The sequence below is a fragment of the Agelaius tricolor genome, unplaced genomic scaffold, assembly GCF_023055355.1.
Source record: "Agelaius tricolor isolate 1412-34295 unplaced genomic scaffold, bAgeTri1.0.p SCAF_33, whole genome shotgun sequence".
Classification (NCBI taxonomy): domain Eukaryota; kingdom Metazoa; phylum Chordata; class Aves; order Passeriformes; family Icteridae; genus Agelaius; species Agelaius tricolor.
Window position 1 is genome coordinate 952,254 of NW_027269293.1, and position 14,688 is coordinate 966,941.

The window sequence follows — 14,688 nt, forward strand, 5'->3', positions numbered from 1 at the left end:
CACCATTCTTCACTCTCTGTGCTCTCACCTCCTCCAGTTTGTGTCCCCCCAGGGCTGTGTCCCTGTCACTGCCCCCAGTGACCTTTGTCCCCTTGTCCCTTTGTCCCCGCAGACATCAACGAGTGCACGTCCAACCCGTGTGTGAACGGGCTGTGCAGGAACAACGCCGGCTCCTTCGCCTGCGAGTGCTCCCCGGGCAGCAAACTGGACCCCAGTGGCACCATCTGTGTGGGTGAGCAGGGCCAGCTCCTGCCAGCCTGGGTGGCACTGCCAGTGTCACCTGGACTGGCACGGGGACAGGAATCCCACAGGGCAGGGATGGATGGGATGATGAGGGGGAATTCCTGGCTGGGAGGGTGTTGGGGGCCTGGGACGGATTTCCCAGAGCAGCTGTGGGTCCCTGGCAGCGTCCAAGGCCAGGCTGGAGCACCTTGGGACCAGGGAAGGTGTCCCCATGGCAGGGGTGGCACTGGAAGGGTTTTAGGGCTCTGGGTTGTGCTTGTAGCCACATCCTAAGGGATCAGTGACTCCCAGGAGCAGTGGGGAGGGACAGCCCTGCCCAGCTGCCTCTCAGGGCTGCCAGCCCCGGGCTGGAGGCACGGGGCAGCCCCTGAGCCCCCGGTGTGTCCCTGCAGACAGCATGAAGGGCACCTGCTGGCTCAACATCCAGGACGGGCGCTGCGAGGTCAACATCAACGGGGCCACGCTGAAATCCGAGTGCTGTGCCACCCTGGGGGCAGCCTGGGGCAGCCCCTGCGAGCGCTGCGAGATTGGTGAGGCTCTGCCAGGCCCGGGCGTTCCCGAGGAAACGCTGGAGCGGGGATGGAGAGCAGGAACAGGGAGAAATCCCCACAGGGTGCTTGGGCACTGCCAGCGCTCTCAGGGGCACGGTGGGGTGCTGTGGAGGGTCAGGAGTTGGGCTGGGTGATCCTGTGGGTCCCTCCCAGCTCTGGGTATTCCATGGTTCTGTGGGAGAGCTGGAAGGGTTTCCTTGCTGACGTCCTTGTCCCTTGCAGACACCGCCTGTCCCCGGGGGTACGCCCGCATGAAGGGGGTCACCTGTGAAGGTAATGTGCTGCAGCGAGGGAAAACTGCTTTTCTTGGGAATGTGGTCACTGTTCTCCTGCCTCTCCGGGTCTTGGTGGGGGGATCTCCACTCTGTGGCCCCGTGTCTGTGTGTCTGTCTGTCTGTCCGTGTGTCTGTGCCCAGATCCTGGCTCTGTTTCTGCCCGGTTTTCATGGGTAAGTTGCCGCCTGGAGCCCGGTGGGCAGCTCTGGGCTCCTCCCAGCTCCTCCAGGAGCCCCTTGAGGCCCCGCTGGCCGCGTCCCCGTGCCACCCCTCACCATCCCTGATATTTTTGATATTGTTATTAGGACTATTTATATTACATGTTTATATCTATAATTTATATATTTAGATTTATATATTTAGATGGAATATATATATATATATATATATATATATATATATATATATATATATAAAAATATTATATATTATATATTATATATAATATATTATATATTATATATAATATATAATATATTATATATTATATATTATATTATATTTATCATATATATTATATAATATATAGTATATAATATTTTTATATATAAAATATTGTTATTTATTATTAATATATATTATATATAATTAATATATATTATATAATATACAATATACAATATATGTATTATATATTATATATTATATATATTATATATTATATATTATATATTATATATTATATATTATATATTATATATTATATATATATACACACACATATATATATATACACATACATATATACATATATACATATATATATATATATATATATCTGTGCCACCCCACAGATGTGAACGAGTGCGAGGTGTTCCCGGGCGTGTGCCCCAACGGGCGCTGCGTGAACTCGGCCGGCTCCTTCCGCTGCGAGTGCCCCGAGGGGCTGACCCTGGATGGCACTGCCAGGACCTGTGTGGGTAAGGACACCCCCTCCTCTGCCCGGATCCTGCCCTCCCGCTTGCCACCTCCCCACCAGGAATTCTTGGGAATTCAGTCATACCTGAAAGACCCCAAGAAAACCTCCCAGCCGAACCAGAGTTTCAGCTTTTATAGTTGCTTTCATAGTTTTTCAAGGTATTTACATTTACTTAACGGACACATTCACTGCCCATTAGTGATAAAAAAGAAACAAAGTTCTCAATGGGTGAACAAGGAGCCACGTCATTCTGTGAGCCAGCTAGAGTCCCTGTTTTTTAACTTTCTCTCTTCCATCCCGTTGTCATGGGGGTAGCCTTGGTGTGGTGGTGTTGGCAGGGGTCTCAGAACGAGGGAAGAGATGAGAATCTTGACTCCATGTTTCAGAAGGTTGATTTATTATTTTATTATAAATATTATATTAAAAGAAGTCCAGGCCTGCAGGAGCTCTGGTGGTGCTGGGATGGAGCTTCTCCCCATAACAGGGGCTGCTCCTCGGGTTTCCCTCTGTGGAGAAGCTTTAAGGCGATGGTGAAGGAAAGGAGTCGGTTCTGATGGAGGGTTTGGATCCAGAGCTTTATTCTGGCCAATCACTCAACACCTTCTGGAATTCCAGGACTGACAGACAGCGCTGGGAGGGGACAGAGAGGGGAAGGGAGAGGTGGCTGACCCACCTGGGAGGGAATGACCGCGGGAGGGACCGGATTTCTGAGGCAAACGCTGCCATCACAGCGCGCCGGGCAAGCCCGCGGTGGGCAGCAAACCCACGCGCGTGCTGTGTCCCCAGACGTGCGGGTGGAGCAGTGCTACATGCGCTGGGACGAGGACGAGTGCACGGAGCCGCTGCCCGGCAAGTTCCGCATGGACATGTGCTGCTGCTCCGTGGGCTCGGCCTGGGGCTCCGACTGCGAGGAGTGTCCCCGCGCCGGCTCTGCCGAGTTCAAGGCGCTGTGTCCCCGCGGGCCCGGCTTCGCCAACCGCGGCGATGTGCTCTCGGGACGGCCCTTCTACAAAGGTGAGTGCTGGAGTCACCAGTGTCACAACTGGGACCTGCCTCGGCTTGCCTGGCCCCTGCTGCTGAACCAAACAGTGGCAACTGTGGCGTTTCACCCCACAGACACTTCTGGCTGGCTGGGTGGTGTTTCACCCCAGGGACATTTTAGGCTGGCTGGGTGTGTGGTGTTTCACCCCACAAACACTTCTGGCTATCTGGGTGTGTGGTGTTTCACCCCAGAGACACTTTTGACCAACTAAAGCATTTCCTAGTCCCATTATAGGCGATAGAAAAGACACCATTGGTGCGATAGAGACTACGTACCGTAAGGGAAAGATGAAATAATAATGAAAACTAAGCTATAAACTGCAAAGATCAAGCCTTGCACCTTTTTCATCATGGTCTAGCAAGAAAAACCAAGCAAAATGAATTTAAGTTTGCCATCCCAAAACCCAAGCGAGCTACTTATGAGCAGCTATAATTGAGTGAACCTGTCTCTGTGGCAAAAGAGTGGGATGACTTGTTAGTAGATGGATGTGTGGTGTTTCATCCCAGAGGCACTTTTGGCTGGCTGGGTGCTGCAGCTGGGCACTGCAGACAAATCCAGGCCTGCAGGAGCTCTGGTGGTGCTGGGATGGAGCTTCCCCCCATAACAGGGGCTGCTCCTCAGGTTTCCCTCTGCCAGAGAAGCTTTAAGGCAACGGTGAAGGAAAGGAGTTGGTTCTGATGGAGGGTTTGGATCCAGAGCTTTATTCTGGCCCTCAGGCCTCTGAATGCAGCACCAGCTCCAACAGAACTCCCTGAGCCCGTGGCTGCTGCTCCTTTGAACCCCGGGGAGAGGGGCAGGGAAGGGGCAGGGAGCCACCAAGCAGGTACAGGAGGGGAGGGACAAAGGGACAAAGGACACCTGGATGGCCCAATGCCCCCCAGGGGTAGAGGGCATCCTTTGGATCTGCCAATCACTCAATGCCCTTCTGGAATGCCAGGACTGACAGACAGTGCTGGGAGGGGTCAGGGTGGGGAAAGGAGAGGTGACACTGACACACCTGGGAGGGAATCTGCAGGACCCAGGTTCTGAGGTAAACCCTGAAATCACACTGCAGCCGGTGAGGAAGGGCGGTCAGGGCTGGTGCTTGAGCTGAGGGGGTTCTCAGGTGGAGCTGGGGGGGTTCATGGAGAGCCCCCCGGCTGGATGTGTCTGATGCCCCCAGATGTGAACGAGTGCAAGGTGTTCTCCGGGCTCTGCACCCACGGCACCTGCAGGAACACCATCGGCAGCTTCAGGTGCATCTGCGGCAACGGCTTCGCTCTGGATGCTGAGGAGAGGAACTGCACAGGTGAGGGACCCCCCCTCCCCTCCCCGGGCTGTTGCTGCTGCCTTTGGGGGGCTCAGAGGGATGGGGGTGCCCAGAGGGGTCCCTGCCGTGGGGAGGAGCCAAGGGCAGGACCATGAGCAGGAGTGTCAGGGCCAGGGGGGACGGGGTTTGGAGCAGCCTGGGACAGTGGAAGGTGTCCCTGCCCATGGCAGGGCTGGCACTGGGGAGGATTTAAGGTCCCTCCAACCCAAACCATCCTGGAACTCCGTGATTCCACAAGGCTCCTCCTGCCTGTGGGGTGAAGGCTCAGCCCTGCCCCGGGGAGCAGCAGAACTGCAGCCTCTCCAAGGATGGGGGATTCCTTTGCCTGCTGGTCCCTGGTGAGCCTGCAGGCAGCCCAGCCCTGGCTCTGGCCCTGCTGGTGGCCTGTCCTGCCCCATTGCCTGTCCTTGTCCCCATGTTAGCGTTCAGGAACACATAATCACAGAATGATTACATGCAGATGCTTTTATTGAAGAGCTCTGGGTGTCAGGGCTGCACAGACCCAAATCTGACCCAACATGGTTTCGAGCTGAACGTGTTTTATATTCTATTATTATATAGCTTACATATTAATTATTAAACTTACACAGTTCTATTGTATACATTGATTTCACCCAAGCATGGATTTCTCGTGATCCCCCTCAAACCCCTAACGTAGTTTCTCATGATTCTTTAAACAATAATTATATCTAATCACATCTAACAATTACATCATTTATCACATACTGACAACACACGTGCAGCTTCACACGATCCAGCAAACACAAGGCCTAACATTTCCCAGGGCCTGCCTTTAACATTTTCCCTACTGAGCCTGACTTTCTTTCTAACTCCCTGACTTTCCTATGATTTTAAAATCCTCTCCTGTCACCCAGACATCGACGAGTGCCGCATCTCCCCGGACCTGTGTGGCCACGGCTCGTGCGTGAACACCCCGGGCAGCTTCGAGTGCGAGTGCTTCGAGGGCTACGAGAGCGGCTTCATGATGATGAAGAACTGCATGGGTGAGCAAGGCTGAGCCCCTGAGGGCAACCTCCTGACCCTCCTGGGACAGGGCAGGGCCCTGGGGCAGGGCAGGGCACAGCCAGAGCTGCCCAGCTCCCCAAACAGTGCACGGATCAATTCTCATTTCCATGAGGAGCTCTGGGATTCCCTGTGCCCCCTTCCACCTCTGGCACTCCCTGTGCCCCCTTCCACCCTCTCAGTTATAGGGGCTCTGGGACTCCCTGTGTCCCTTTCCACCTCTGGGACTCCCTGTGCCCCCTTCCACCCTCTCAGTTATAGGGGCTCCCTTCACCTGCCCTTTTAATCTCCCTTTATCCTCACACAGTTCCTTACAGCTCCTCCCGCCTGCCCAAGGCTTGTTTTTATTCTGTCAGAGTCTCATCTGTTTTCAATTGAATAATTTCTTGTTTGGAGCTTAAAAAAAAATCCCATCAGTGACCTCAGTACCTCAGTTTGTCTCCAACAGCTCAGCCAGACTCCTGCTGTCCTCTAATTCCTGGCATTCCATGTTCCTGTCCTCTGTCCAGCCAGACTCACTTGTCTCACTGACCTGCTCTTAATATTCTGCTTTGGCTTGGACTTTCAAACCACTTCAAGCCATGATTCAACACCATTTATTTATTTTTCATGTTTTATTCTCTGTGCTCTTTAAAATAAATCACTGTCCCTGGCAGGGGCTTTGTCTTTTCCGCACAATTTGCAGCGTGGGTTTCCACAGCTCCCACTGATCCCCCTCCTCCTCCTGCTCCATTTCTGGGACCCTGGGAATGTCACAGTCCTCACCCATGACCTGCTGCCTTCTTGCAGTAGTCTGATTTCTAATCTTTATAGAAGGGTATAAATTTCATTGTTCTTTTTTGAAATTTAATGCTCACTCTTACTTGTCCAATTCCACTTTATCCTTTTTCTTCTGGGTGACAGGGAGCTGAGTCATCTCACCCCAAAGGGGGTGGTGACGTTTTGTCATTGCCTGTGGTCAAGGATTAACTTCTTCCCACCTGTGTTCGGCCAAAGAATTTGGCTTCAGCCTCCTGAGGGAGGAATTCTTTGCAACCTGGGGCAGGGGACAGCACCAGCAGTGAAAATGCAGCCTGGGATTCACCAGGAGCAGGCTCCCACTGATCTGGGGGTGTTTGGTAGGGACCTGTCACCCCCATTTTCTGGTGTATCCCAGCCCTCTTTACCTGAAAATCTCATCAGTGTTTTTGTCAAGTCAGGGAAAATAACCTGTTCTTAATTTCAATGCTGGAGTCAGGAAAATAAACATGAGAGGAAAATGAGGGTTTTTTAAATATATCCAGCCTCAGTCCCTTTCTCTGCTGTCACTGAGGGGCTCTTGGGTTCTGCTGAGGTCGAGGCACGAGCTGAGATTTCCCAACATTCAGACTCCAACCAGGAGACCACTGGAACCAAGCCCAGCTTTCCCTGTCCTGTTACCTGTGTGATATTCCCTGTCCTGAGATCCAAGCCCAGCTTTCCCTGCCCTGTTACCTGTGTGATATTCCTTGTCCTGGGATCCAAGCCCTGCACTCCCTGCCCTGTTAACCCTGTGTTATTCCCCGTTCTGGGATGCTCCCCCAGTGGAGAAGCCTCTGGAAGGGACCAATCCCATTTTCCCGTGCAGACATCAACGAGTGCGAGCGGGACCCGCTGCTGTGCCGGGGCGGGATCTGCATGAACACCGACGGCAGCTTCGAGTGCATCTGCCCCCCTGGGCACGAGCTGACAGCAGAGGGCAACACCTGCATTGGTGAGGGGCGCAGCAGGGAAACCCCACAGGCAGAGCTCCTGCAGGGCTGGGGGTGTCTCCTTCCCATCCCGCACATCCCTGGAGGTGGCCAAGGGCTTGGAGCAGCCTGGGCTGGGGGAAGGTGTCCCTGCCCGTGTCCCTGCCCGTGTCCCTGCCCATGGATGATCCTTAAGGTCCCTCCCACCCAAATCCTTCTGTGCTTCCATGATGAGTGTGTCCAGCTCATCCCAGAGGAGCTCATTCCAAGACCAAGAGCTCATCCAGACCAAGCTCATTCCCAGCGCTTTGTTGCATTGGTGTTGTTCATTTTGCTGCTCCCTTTGACCAGTGGGAAAAAATTCAGTTTGGGCACCAGATGATGGCCTGGGCATGGCCTGAGCAGGGCTGGCTGCTCCAAGTAGTGCTCTTGTCCCCTCAGACATCAACGAGTGCTCCCTCAGTGACAACCTCTGTCGCAACGGGCGCTGCGTCAACGTCATCGGCACCTACCAGTGCTCCTGCGACTCGGGCTTCCAGGCCACCCCGGACAGGCAGGGCTGTGTGGGTGAGTGCTCCTCCAAAGGGTCCTTCCAGAGCCCTGGCATGAGCCCAGAACCCTCCCAGGCTCGTGGGCGTTGTGTTCAGAGGGTAAAGCAAATGTCCTGGATGAGTGGCAGCCAAATCTGTGCTGCTGGCACTGGGCTGTGAGGGCACTGCCAGGGGCTGGGCAGAAGGAATGAGGTGTTCTCTTGTGGCTGGGGGAGATTTGTGTCCTCTTCTCCCACCCAAACTGCTGCTTGGGCCCTCGTCTGTGCAGGGCTGGGTCCCTGTGGGTCCCTCCCGGCTCAGGGTGCTGTGGTTGTCCCCAGACATCGACGAGTGCACCATCACCAACGGGGGCTGTGACACCCACTGCTCCAACTCCGAGGGCAGCTACGAGTGCAGCTGCAGCGAAGGCTACGCCCTGATGCCAGACAAGAGGTCCTGTGCAGGTCAGTGCCCACCTTGGCTCTTGCAGGTGCTGCCCCGGGGACCTTCTGTGTCCCCCACAGCTGGCTCCAGGATGAGGGGTCTCATTTTTAAGTCCCTTCCAGAGATGGATGGTTTTTCTTTGCACTGCCACATCCAGCTGCTCACAATTTGGGATTTCCTCCTTCCCCCTGGTGCTCCAGCACTCCCTGTGTTCACCTTGGCATGGTCTCCTCTCTGCAGATATTGATGAGTGTGAGGACAACCCCGAGATCTGCGACGGGGGGCAGTGCACCAACATCCCCGGCGAGTACCGCTGCCTCTGCTTCGACGGCTTCATGGCATCCCTGGACATGAAGACCTGCATTGGTGAGGCCCTGGCTGCGCCCTGGCCGTGTCCCAGCTCTGCCTCCTGTCCCCAGAGCCACACTGGGGGGTCCTCGGGGTGTCCCATGGGTGCTTTTGTCCTGCAGATGTGAACGAGTGCGACCTCAACCCCAACATCTGCCTGCACGGCGAGTGTGAGAACACCAAGGGCTCCTTCATCTGCCACTGCCAGCTGGGCTACTTCGTCAAGAAGGGAACCACAGGGTGCACAGGTGGGAGCTCAGCACGCCTGGAGCTGGGGCTGCCAGTGAGAAAAAACAAGAAACCCCTCCCAGAGCTGCCCTGGAGAGAGCCCCAGCCCGGGGTGCTGTGTGGGGGATGCTGTGGGATGTGCTGGGCAGGCACAGAGCGCCAGGACCCACCTGTTCCCAGGTGATGGCCAAGCCAGGAGCCTGCCCTTCCTCCTGCACGTTTGCCAGGGCTGAGCTCCTCAGCTGCAGGGTCCAAGCCCAGGCAGCCTCTCCCCCAAAGCCCTGGGAGCTGCGGGAGTGGGATCAGCCCAGGCTCAGTCCTGCTGTGCTGGGGGAGCTGAGCTGGGCCAGCCCTGGTGTCCTTGCTCTGCAGACATCGACGAGTGTGAGATTGGGGCCCACAACTGTGACATGCACGCCTCCTGCATCAACGTCCCCGGCAGCTTCAAGTGCAAGTGTCGCTCAGGCTGGCTCGGGGACGGGCTCAAGTGCAACGGTGAGTGCTCAGCAGGGCAGGGCCAGCCCTCTGCAGGTGCTCTGCAGGCACCTGGGGAGGCTGGGCTGGGATGGAGGGGTTCAGCCTGCAGAAAAGGAGGCTCAGAGGGGACCTGCACAGCTCCCCAACAGGAGGGGCAGCTGGGGGGTCAGGCTCTGCTCCCAGGGGACAACAGGACAAGTGGGAATGGCCTCAGGCTGGGCCAGGGGGGGTTTAGGTGGGATACTGGGAAAATGCCTTCATGCAATGTCCAGCCCTGGCCCAGTCTCCATCCCTGAGGGATTTAAAGCCATGCAGATGTGGTGGTTGGTGACATGGTCAGTGGCTTGGCAGTGTCCTGGTGATGGCCGTAGAGGCTCTCAGGGATGTGCTGAAGCCTCCAGACAATCTCCTGGGCCATTTGTGTGCCCCTGTAGCTGCTCAGGCTCAGGGCAAAGCCACGAAAATGCCAGGCTGGACAGGGCTTGGTGGAAGGTGTCCCTGGGGGTGGAACTGGATGATCCTTAAGGTCCTTCCCACCCAAACCACTCTGTGCTTCCATAAGAGAGTCCAGCTCATCCAGGAGCCCAAGCTCATTCCAGATTAGCCAGGCCAGGCACTGACAGGCTGTTATCCATGCCCAGACCTGGATGAGTGTGCAACCGAGGAGCACAAGTGCAACCTGAACGCCAACTGTGTGAACACACCCGGCTCCTACCGCTGCGCCTGCCGCGACGGCTTCAACGGCGACGGCTTCTCCTGCTCAGGTGAGCCCGGGGCTGGCACAGCAGCAGGGCTGGGACAGACCCCAGCCCCTGTCCGGGTTTGAACAGACAGGTTCTGTCTGCTGAGGAAGGCAGCAGCCTCCCCTGAAATGGGAAATGTAAACCCCCTCCCTCCAAATTGTTGTAATTCTGAAATTAAGGGGCGCTCGGGTAAAGATGTGGGAATGGGAATGACAGTTCTGCACTAGGGAAATTAAAAATACAAATGCAATAGTACAAACAAACCACTGACAGTGTCAGAATAGGAGCTGCCCCCCTGTGTGTCAGGGAGGTGGCACAGCCCCATCCCATGCAGTGCCAGCTGTGGTTCTGCTGGAGCAGGGATCCTGCACAAGGGGGGAGTTTTCCTCTGCAGCTCCAGGGCTGCTGGGGATGGGCCTGGGCTCCCTCTGGCAATGCAGGGCAGCAGAAGCTGCTCCTCTGGGAAGGCACTGGGCAAAGGCTGCTGTGCTGTTCCCAAACCTCAGATTGGATCCAGGTAGGAATGCTTGGCTCCTCCCCTGGGCGGAGCTTCTCCCCATGGGATGATGGGATTTTATTTGTATTTAGCACTCAATGGCCCATTAACAGAAGATAATTAATAATTAATGGCCCATTAACTGAAGATATCTCCTGGAGGGAGGATTGGTTGTGGAAGAGATAAAGGAAACTGCCCAATGAACAGAAGATAACTGCCCCAGCTCTGACAGAGGTCAATAGAATACACACATTACCTTCCAATCCAGGACAGTCCCTCTGAGCCACCAGCCTTGCTGGGTTCTGCCTTGGCTGGGGTCCCCCAGAGCACAGCCTGGTCTGTGCCTTGGCTGGGGTCCCCCAGAGCACAGCCTGGTCTGTGCCACCTGCAGCAGGATCCAGCACCTCCTCACAGGTGTCAGGGGAGGCTCAGGGCCATGGCAGGAGCTGCAGCCTCCCAGCCGTGGGTGGGCACACTGCTGGGGTCCCTGGGCTGGCTGAGGGCAGCCCCCAGCCCCGTGTCCCTCCCTGCAGACGTGGATGAGTGTGCCGACAACGTGAACCTGTGTGAGAACGGGCAGTGCCTCAACGCCCCCGGCGGGTACCGCTGCGAGTGCGAGATGGGCTTCAACCCCACCGAGGACAGCAAGGCCTGCCAGGGTGAGTGCCCGGGCCCTGACCCCCTCCTGGCCCTCTCTGGCTCCTCCTGGTCCATGAGCCAGCCCCCAGCACCTGCTGGTGCCAGGCTCCTGAGGTGCCACCTCTGCCACTGGCGGCGGTTGGTCCCCAGCCTTCAGAGAGCTTGGGCTGAGCCTGGATTCCTGCAAAATGGAAAACCAGGAGAAAAGGGGTGAGGGGAGAGAGTGGGAGAGGGTGGGGGGTTCCAGCTCCCCCAGGAATTTGTCCCAAATGGCACCAGGGCCATCCCGGGGTGGGTTGGTTGGCCCAGCTCCCCCAGGAGTTTGTCCCAAATGGCACCAGGGCCATCCTGGGGTGGGTTGGTCACAGCTGGGCAGGAGGTGGGAGCAGGAGCAGCCTGTCCTGGTCCTCAGCCTGTCACAGCCTGTCCCCAGCTGTCCCTGTTTTGCAGACATTGATGAATGCACCTTCCAGAACATCTGTGTCTTTGGCACCTGCCAGAACCTGCCCGGGATGTTCCGCTGTGCCTGCGACGATGGATATGAGCTGGACAGGAGTGGGGGCAACTGCACAGGTCAGGGCTCCTGGCTCCCTGCTCTGGGCTCTGCTGGCCCCATCCATGGCAGCCTGAAACCAGCCCACAGTCCCTGTGGTGCCTTTGCTGCTGGGGTGGTCAGGGGGGACAGCTGAGTGTGGCTCTGCTCCTCCTCTGGGCAGGGAGCTGAGGGTGGCACAGGGCAAGGGGTGCTCTGGAGGGAGCACCCTGGGGTGGGGACACACCTGGGCACAGAGCTGGGGCTGGGCTGGGCTTTCCTGGCAGCGCTCACCTTCATCTTCAGTGTCCATCTGTCCGTCCTTTCAGACATCAACGAGTGTGCAGACCCTGTGAACTGCATCAACGGGCTCTGTGTCAACACCCCGGGCAGCTACCTGTGCAACTGCCCCCAGGACTTCGAGCTGAACCCCACGGGGGTGGGCTGTGTGGGTGAGTGGGACCCCCACCCAGACCCACCCTGGGGGTCCTTCTTGGTGGTCCTGTGTGGCTGGAACTGGACACAACGAGGGTGGCTGTCCCTGCCTGGCTGTCCCCCAGGGGTTTAACCCTGCAGCAGCAGCAGAACCCACGCCCTGTTGGGTGTGTCCCACCTGGGGTCACTGTCACTGCACTCTTGTTGCTGCCACGTTGCTCCAGGGCAGCTCTGGAGCTGTTTTATTCCCTGGCAGTGCCCAAGGCCAGGCTGGATGGTGCTCGGAGCAGCCTGGCACAGTGGAAGGTGTCCCTGCCCATGGCCAGGATGATCCTTCAGGTCCTTCCAGCCCAAACCATTTTGGATTCCATGATCCCACACAGCTCCCAGCCCCAGTAACCCCCAGTTTTTCCTTATCCCTGGAAGATTTCCCATTCCTTTGCAAGGTGTGGAGCAGGGTCACCTTTAAGGTCCCCTCCATCCCAAACCATTCCACAACTCCACGATTCCATCCCTCCTGCACCCCCAAACTCTCCAGGAGAGGTTTCTTTGCTCAGCAGCCCTGTGTTTGTGCAGATACCCGGGTTGGGAATTGCTTCCTGGACACGCAGGACCGAGGGGATGGGGGCATCTCCTGCAGCGCTGAGATCGGCGTGGGGGTCACCAGGGCCTCCTGCTGCTGCTCCCTGGGCCGTGCCTGGGGCAACCCCTGCGAGCTCTGCCCTCCAGCCAACACCAGTGAGTGGGGAACAGCTCGGGATGGACACGGGGAGGAAGGAGGGAAGAAGAGGGGCAGGGTTGCTCCCTGATGGATCCTCAGCCCCAGACTGGAGGTGCTGAGTTTGGGATTTGCTGCTCCCTCCGGGGCAGGGCAGAGGTGAAGTGGGGTGGGACAGGCCAGGCTGTTGTGTCTGGGGGTGCAGGTTGGGATCTTTCCTTCCCAGTGGGCTGGGGAGGGAATGTGGAATCCGCCCCTGGAAGGGAGGGCAGGCTGTGGGATGGCTCAGCAGGCGATGGGGATGGAGCTGCTCCATCCAGCCCTGGCCACAGCCCCGTGGCTGTTCCTGCTGGGCTTCTCCTGGCTCTCCCCACCCTCCTGCTTCAGGGGAGCCCCTCAGCCCCCTCAGCTCCCCCTGCCTGCCTTTCTCCACAGCTGAGTACAAGACCTTGTGCCCTGGGGGAGAAGGGTTCCGGCCCAACCCCATCACTGTCATCCTGGAGGGTGAGTTATCCCTGTTCCCACAGCCCTTCCTGAGGGATGGGGTGCTGGGGGACCCCGGGGCTGTGGGGACACTCTGTGCCATGGCACTGGGCACCCACTGACCCCCAGGTGATGGACACAAAGTGTGGCTCTCCTTGGCCAGGCAGAGCAGGGCTGGGTGTGGTGGGCTGAGCCCTCTGCAGCTGGGGGGTGGCACAGGCAGTGAAAATGTCCCACTGCTGTCCCTCCTCAGACATTGACGAGTGCCAGGAGCTGCCAGGGCTGTGCCAGGGCGGGAATTGTGTCAACACCTTCGGCAGCTTCCAGTGCGAGTGTCCCCTGGGCTACTACCTCAACGAGGACACCCGGATCTGCGAGGGTACCGGGGACAGGGGCTGGGGACAGGGGTGGCACCTGCTCCAGGGGCTGGGGACACAGGGGTGGCACCTGCTCCAGGGGCTGGGGACACAGGGGTGGCACCTGCTCCAGGGGCTGGGGACACAGGGGTGGCACCCTGTGTGTATGCCCAGGTGCTGACCGTGTGTGCCAGCTGCCCCAGGAATGGGTGGGAGCGTCCCTTCCCCTTTCCTTTCCAGATTCCCTCATCACCAACCTGTCCCCAGCCTGGTCCCTGTGCCAAACCCACCCATCCCTCGTGCCAAGCCTACCCCCACCCCACCTGTGCCCTTCTCCACCCGTGCCCAGTGCTCTGAGTCCTTCCTCCCACAGACATTGACGAGTGCTCTGCCCACATCGGGATCTGTGGCCCTGGCACCTGCTACAACACCCTGGGCAACTACACCTGCGTGTGCCCACCTGAGTACATGCAGGTCAACGGGGGAAACAACTGCATGGGTACGGCTCCGGGTCCTCTGGATTCCTGGGGAGGGCTCAAATCCATGGGGAATGGTCCAGATCTCTGGGGAGGGGGCTGGCACTGCCATCCCAGAGGGGGCTGTGCCAAGGGGATGGAGCAGAAGTGCTGGAAACAGGGGCTGGGATTGAGAGCTGGATGTGGCACTCGGAGCTCTGCTCTGGGTGATGGCTTGGGCTCCATTTGGAGGTCTCTCCTGCCATTCCTGGGGCTGGCAGTGCCACTCCCAGGGCTGTCCCAAGCCTGGCACTGCCACTGCAGACATGAGGAAGAGCGTTTGCTACCGCAACTACAACGACACCTGCGAGAACGAGCTGTCCTTCAACATGACCAAGAAGATGTGCTGCTGCTCCTACAACATTGGCAAGGCCTGGAACAAACCCTGCGAGCCCTGTCCCACCCCTGCCAGCCGTAAGTGCCCTCACAGGGTCCCTGTCCCACCCCTAAGTGCCCCCACAGGGTCCCTGTCCCACCCCTGCCCACCACAACCCTTCCCATGTGACCCCTGTCCCATCAATTTTCCCACTTTCCCGTTAAATTTGGGGCATGGGCACCAACAAGTGAATGGGGAGGAAGGAGAGTGCTCTGGGGGTGACTCCCAGCACAGTGGGGAGCCCCTGGTGCCTCTCAGAGCCCAATTCCAGCACTCTTGCCCCTCCCTGGGCACTGC

The 14,688-nt window shown here is 57.3% G+C and overlaps 1 protein-coding gene across 1 annotated transcript in view; it reads left to right on the top strand.

Moving 5' to 3' along the window:
• Positions 1-14,688, top strand: part of LOC139602070 (fibrillin-2-like) — a 73,045-nt gene that overhangs the window by 42,732 nt on the left and 15,625 nt on the right. Inside the window, exons 19-40 of the mRNA XM_071451577.1 lie at positions 113-232; positions 636-773; positions 1,017-1,067; positions 1,864-1,989; positions 2,775-3,002; positions 4,193-4,318; positions 5,215-5,343; positions 6,969-7,094; positions 7,513-7,638; positions 7,943-8,065; positions 8,286-8,411; positions 8,516-8,641; positions 8,994-9,116; positions 9,740-9,862; positions 10,871-10,996; positions 11,427-11,549; positions 11,838-11,960; positions 12,520-12,681; positions 13,097-13,165; positions 13,398-13,523; positions 13,874-13,999; positions 14,280-14,429. Of these exons, the coding sequence (XP_071307678.1) occupies positions 113-232; positions 636-773; positions 1,017-1,067; positions 1,864-1,989; positions 2,775-3,002; positions 4,193-4,318; positions 5,215-5,343; positions 6,969-7,094; positions 7,513-7,638; positions 7,943-8,065; positions 8,286-8,411; positions 8,516-8,641; positions 8,994-9,116; positions 9,740-9,862; positions 10,871-10,996; positions 11,427-11,549; positions 11,838-11,960; positions 12,520-12,681; positions 13,097-13,165; positions 13,398-13,523; positions 13,874-13,999; positions 14,280-14,429 (2,796 nt within the window). The remainder of the gene's footprint in view (positions 1-112; positions 233-635; positions 774-1,016; positions 1,068-1,863; positions 1,990-2,774; positions 3,003-4,192; positions 4,319-5,214; positions 5,344-6,968; positions 7,095-7,512; positions 7,639-7,942; positions 8,066-8,285; positions 8,412-8,515; positions 8,642-8,993; positions 9,117-9,739; positions 9,863-10,870; positions 10,997-11,426; positions 11,550-11,837; positions 11,961-12,519; positions 12,682-13,096; positions 13,166-13,397; positions 13,524-13,873; positions 14,000-14,279; positions 14,430-14,688) is intronic.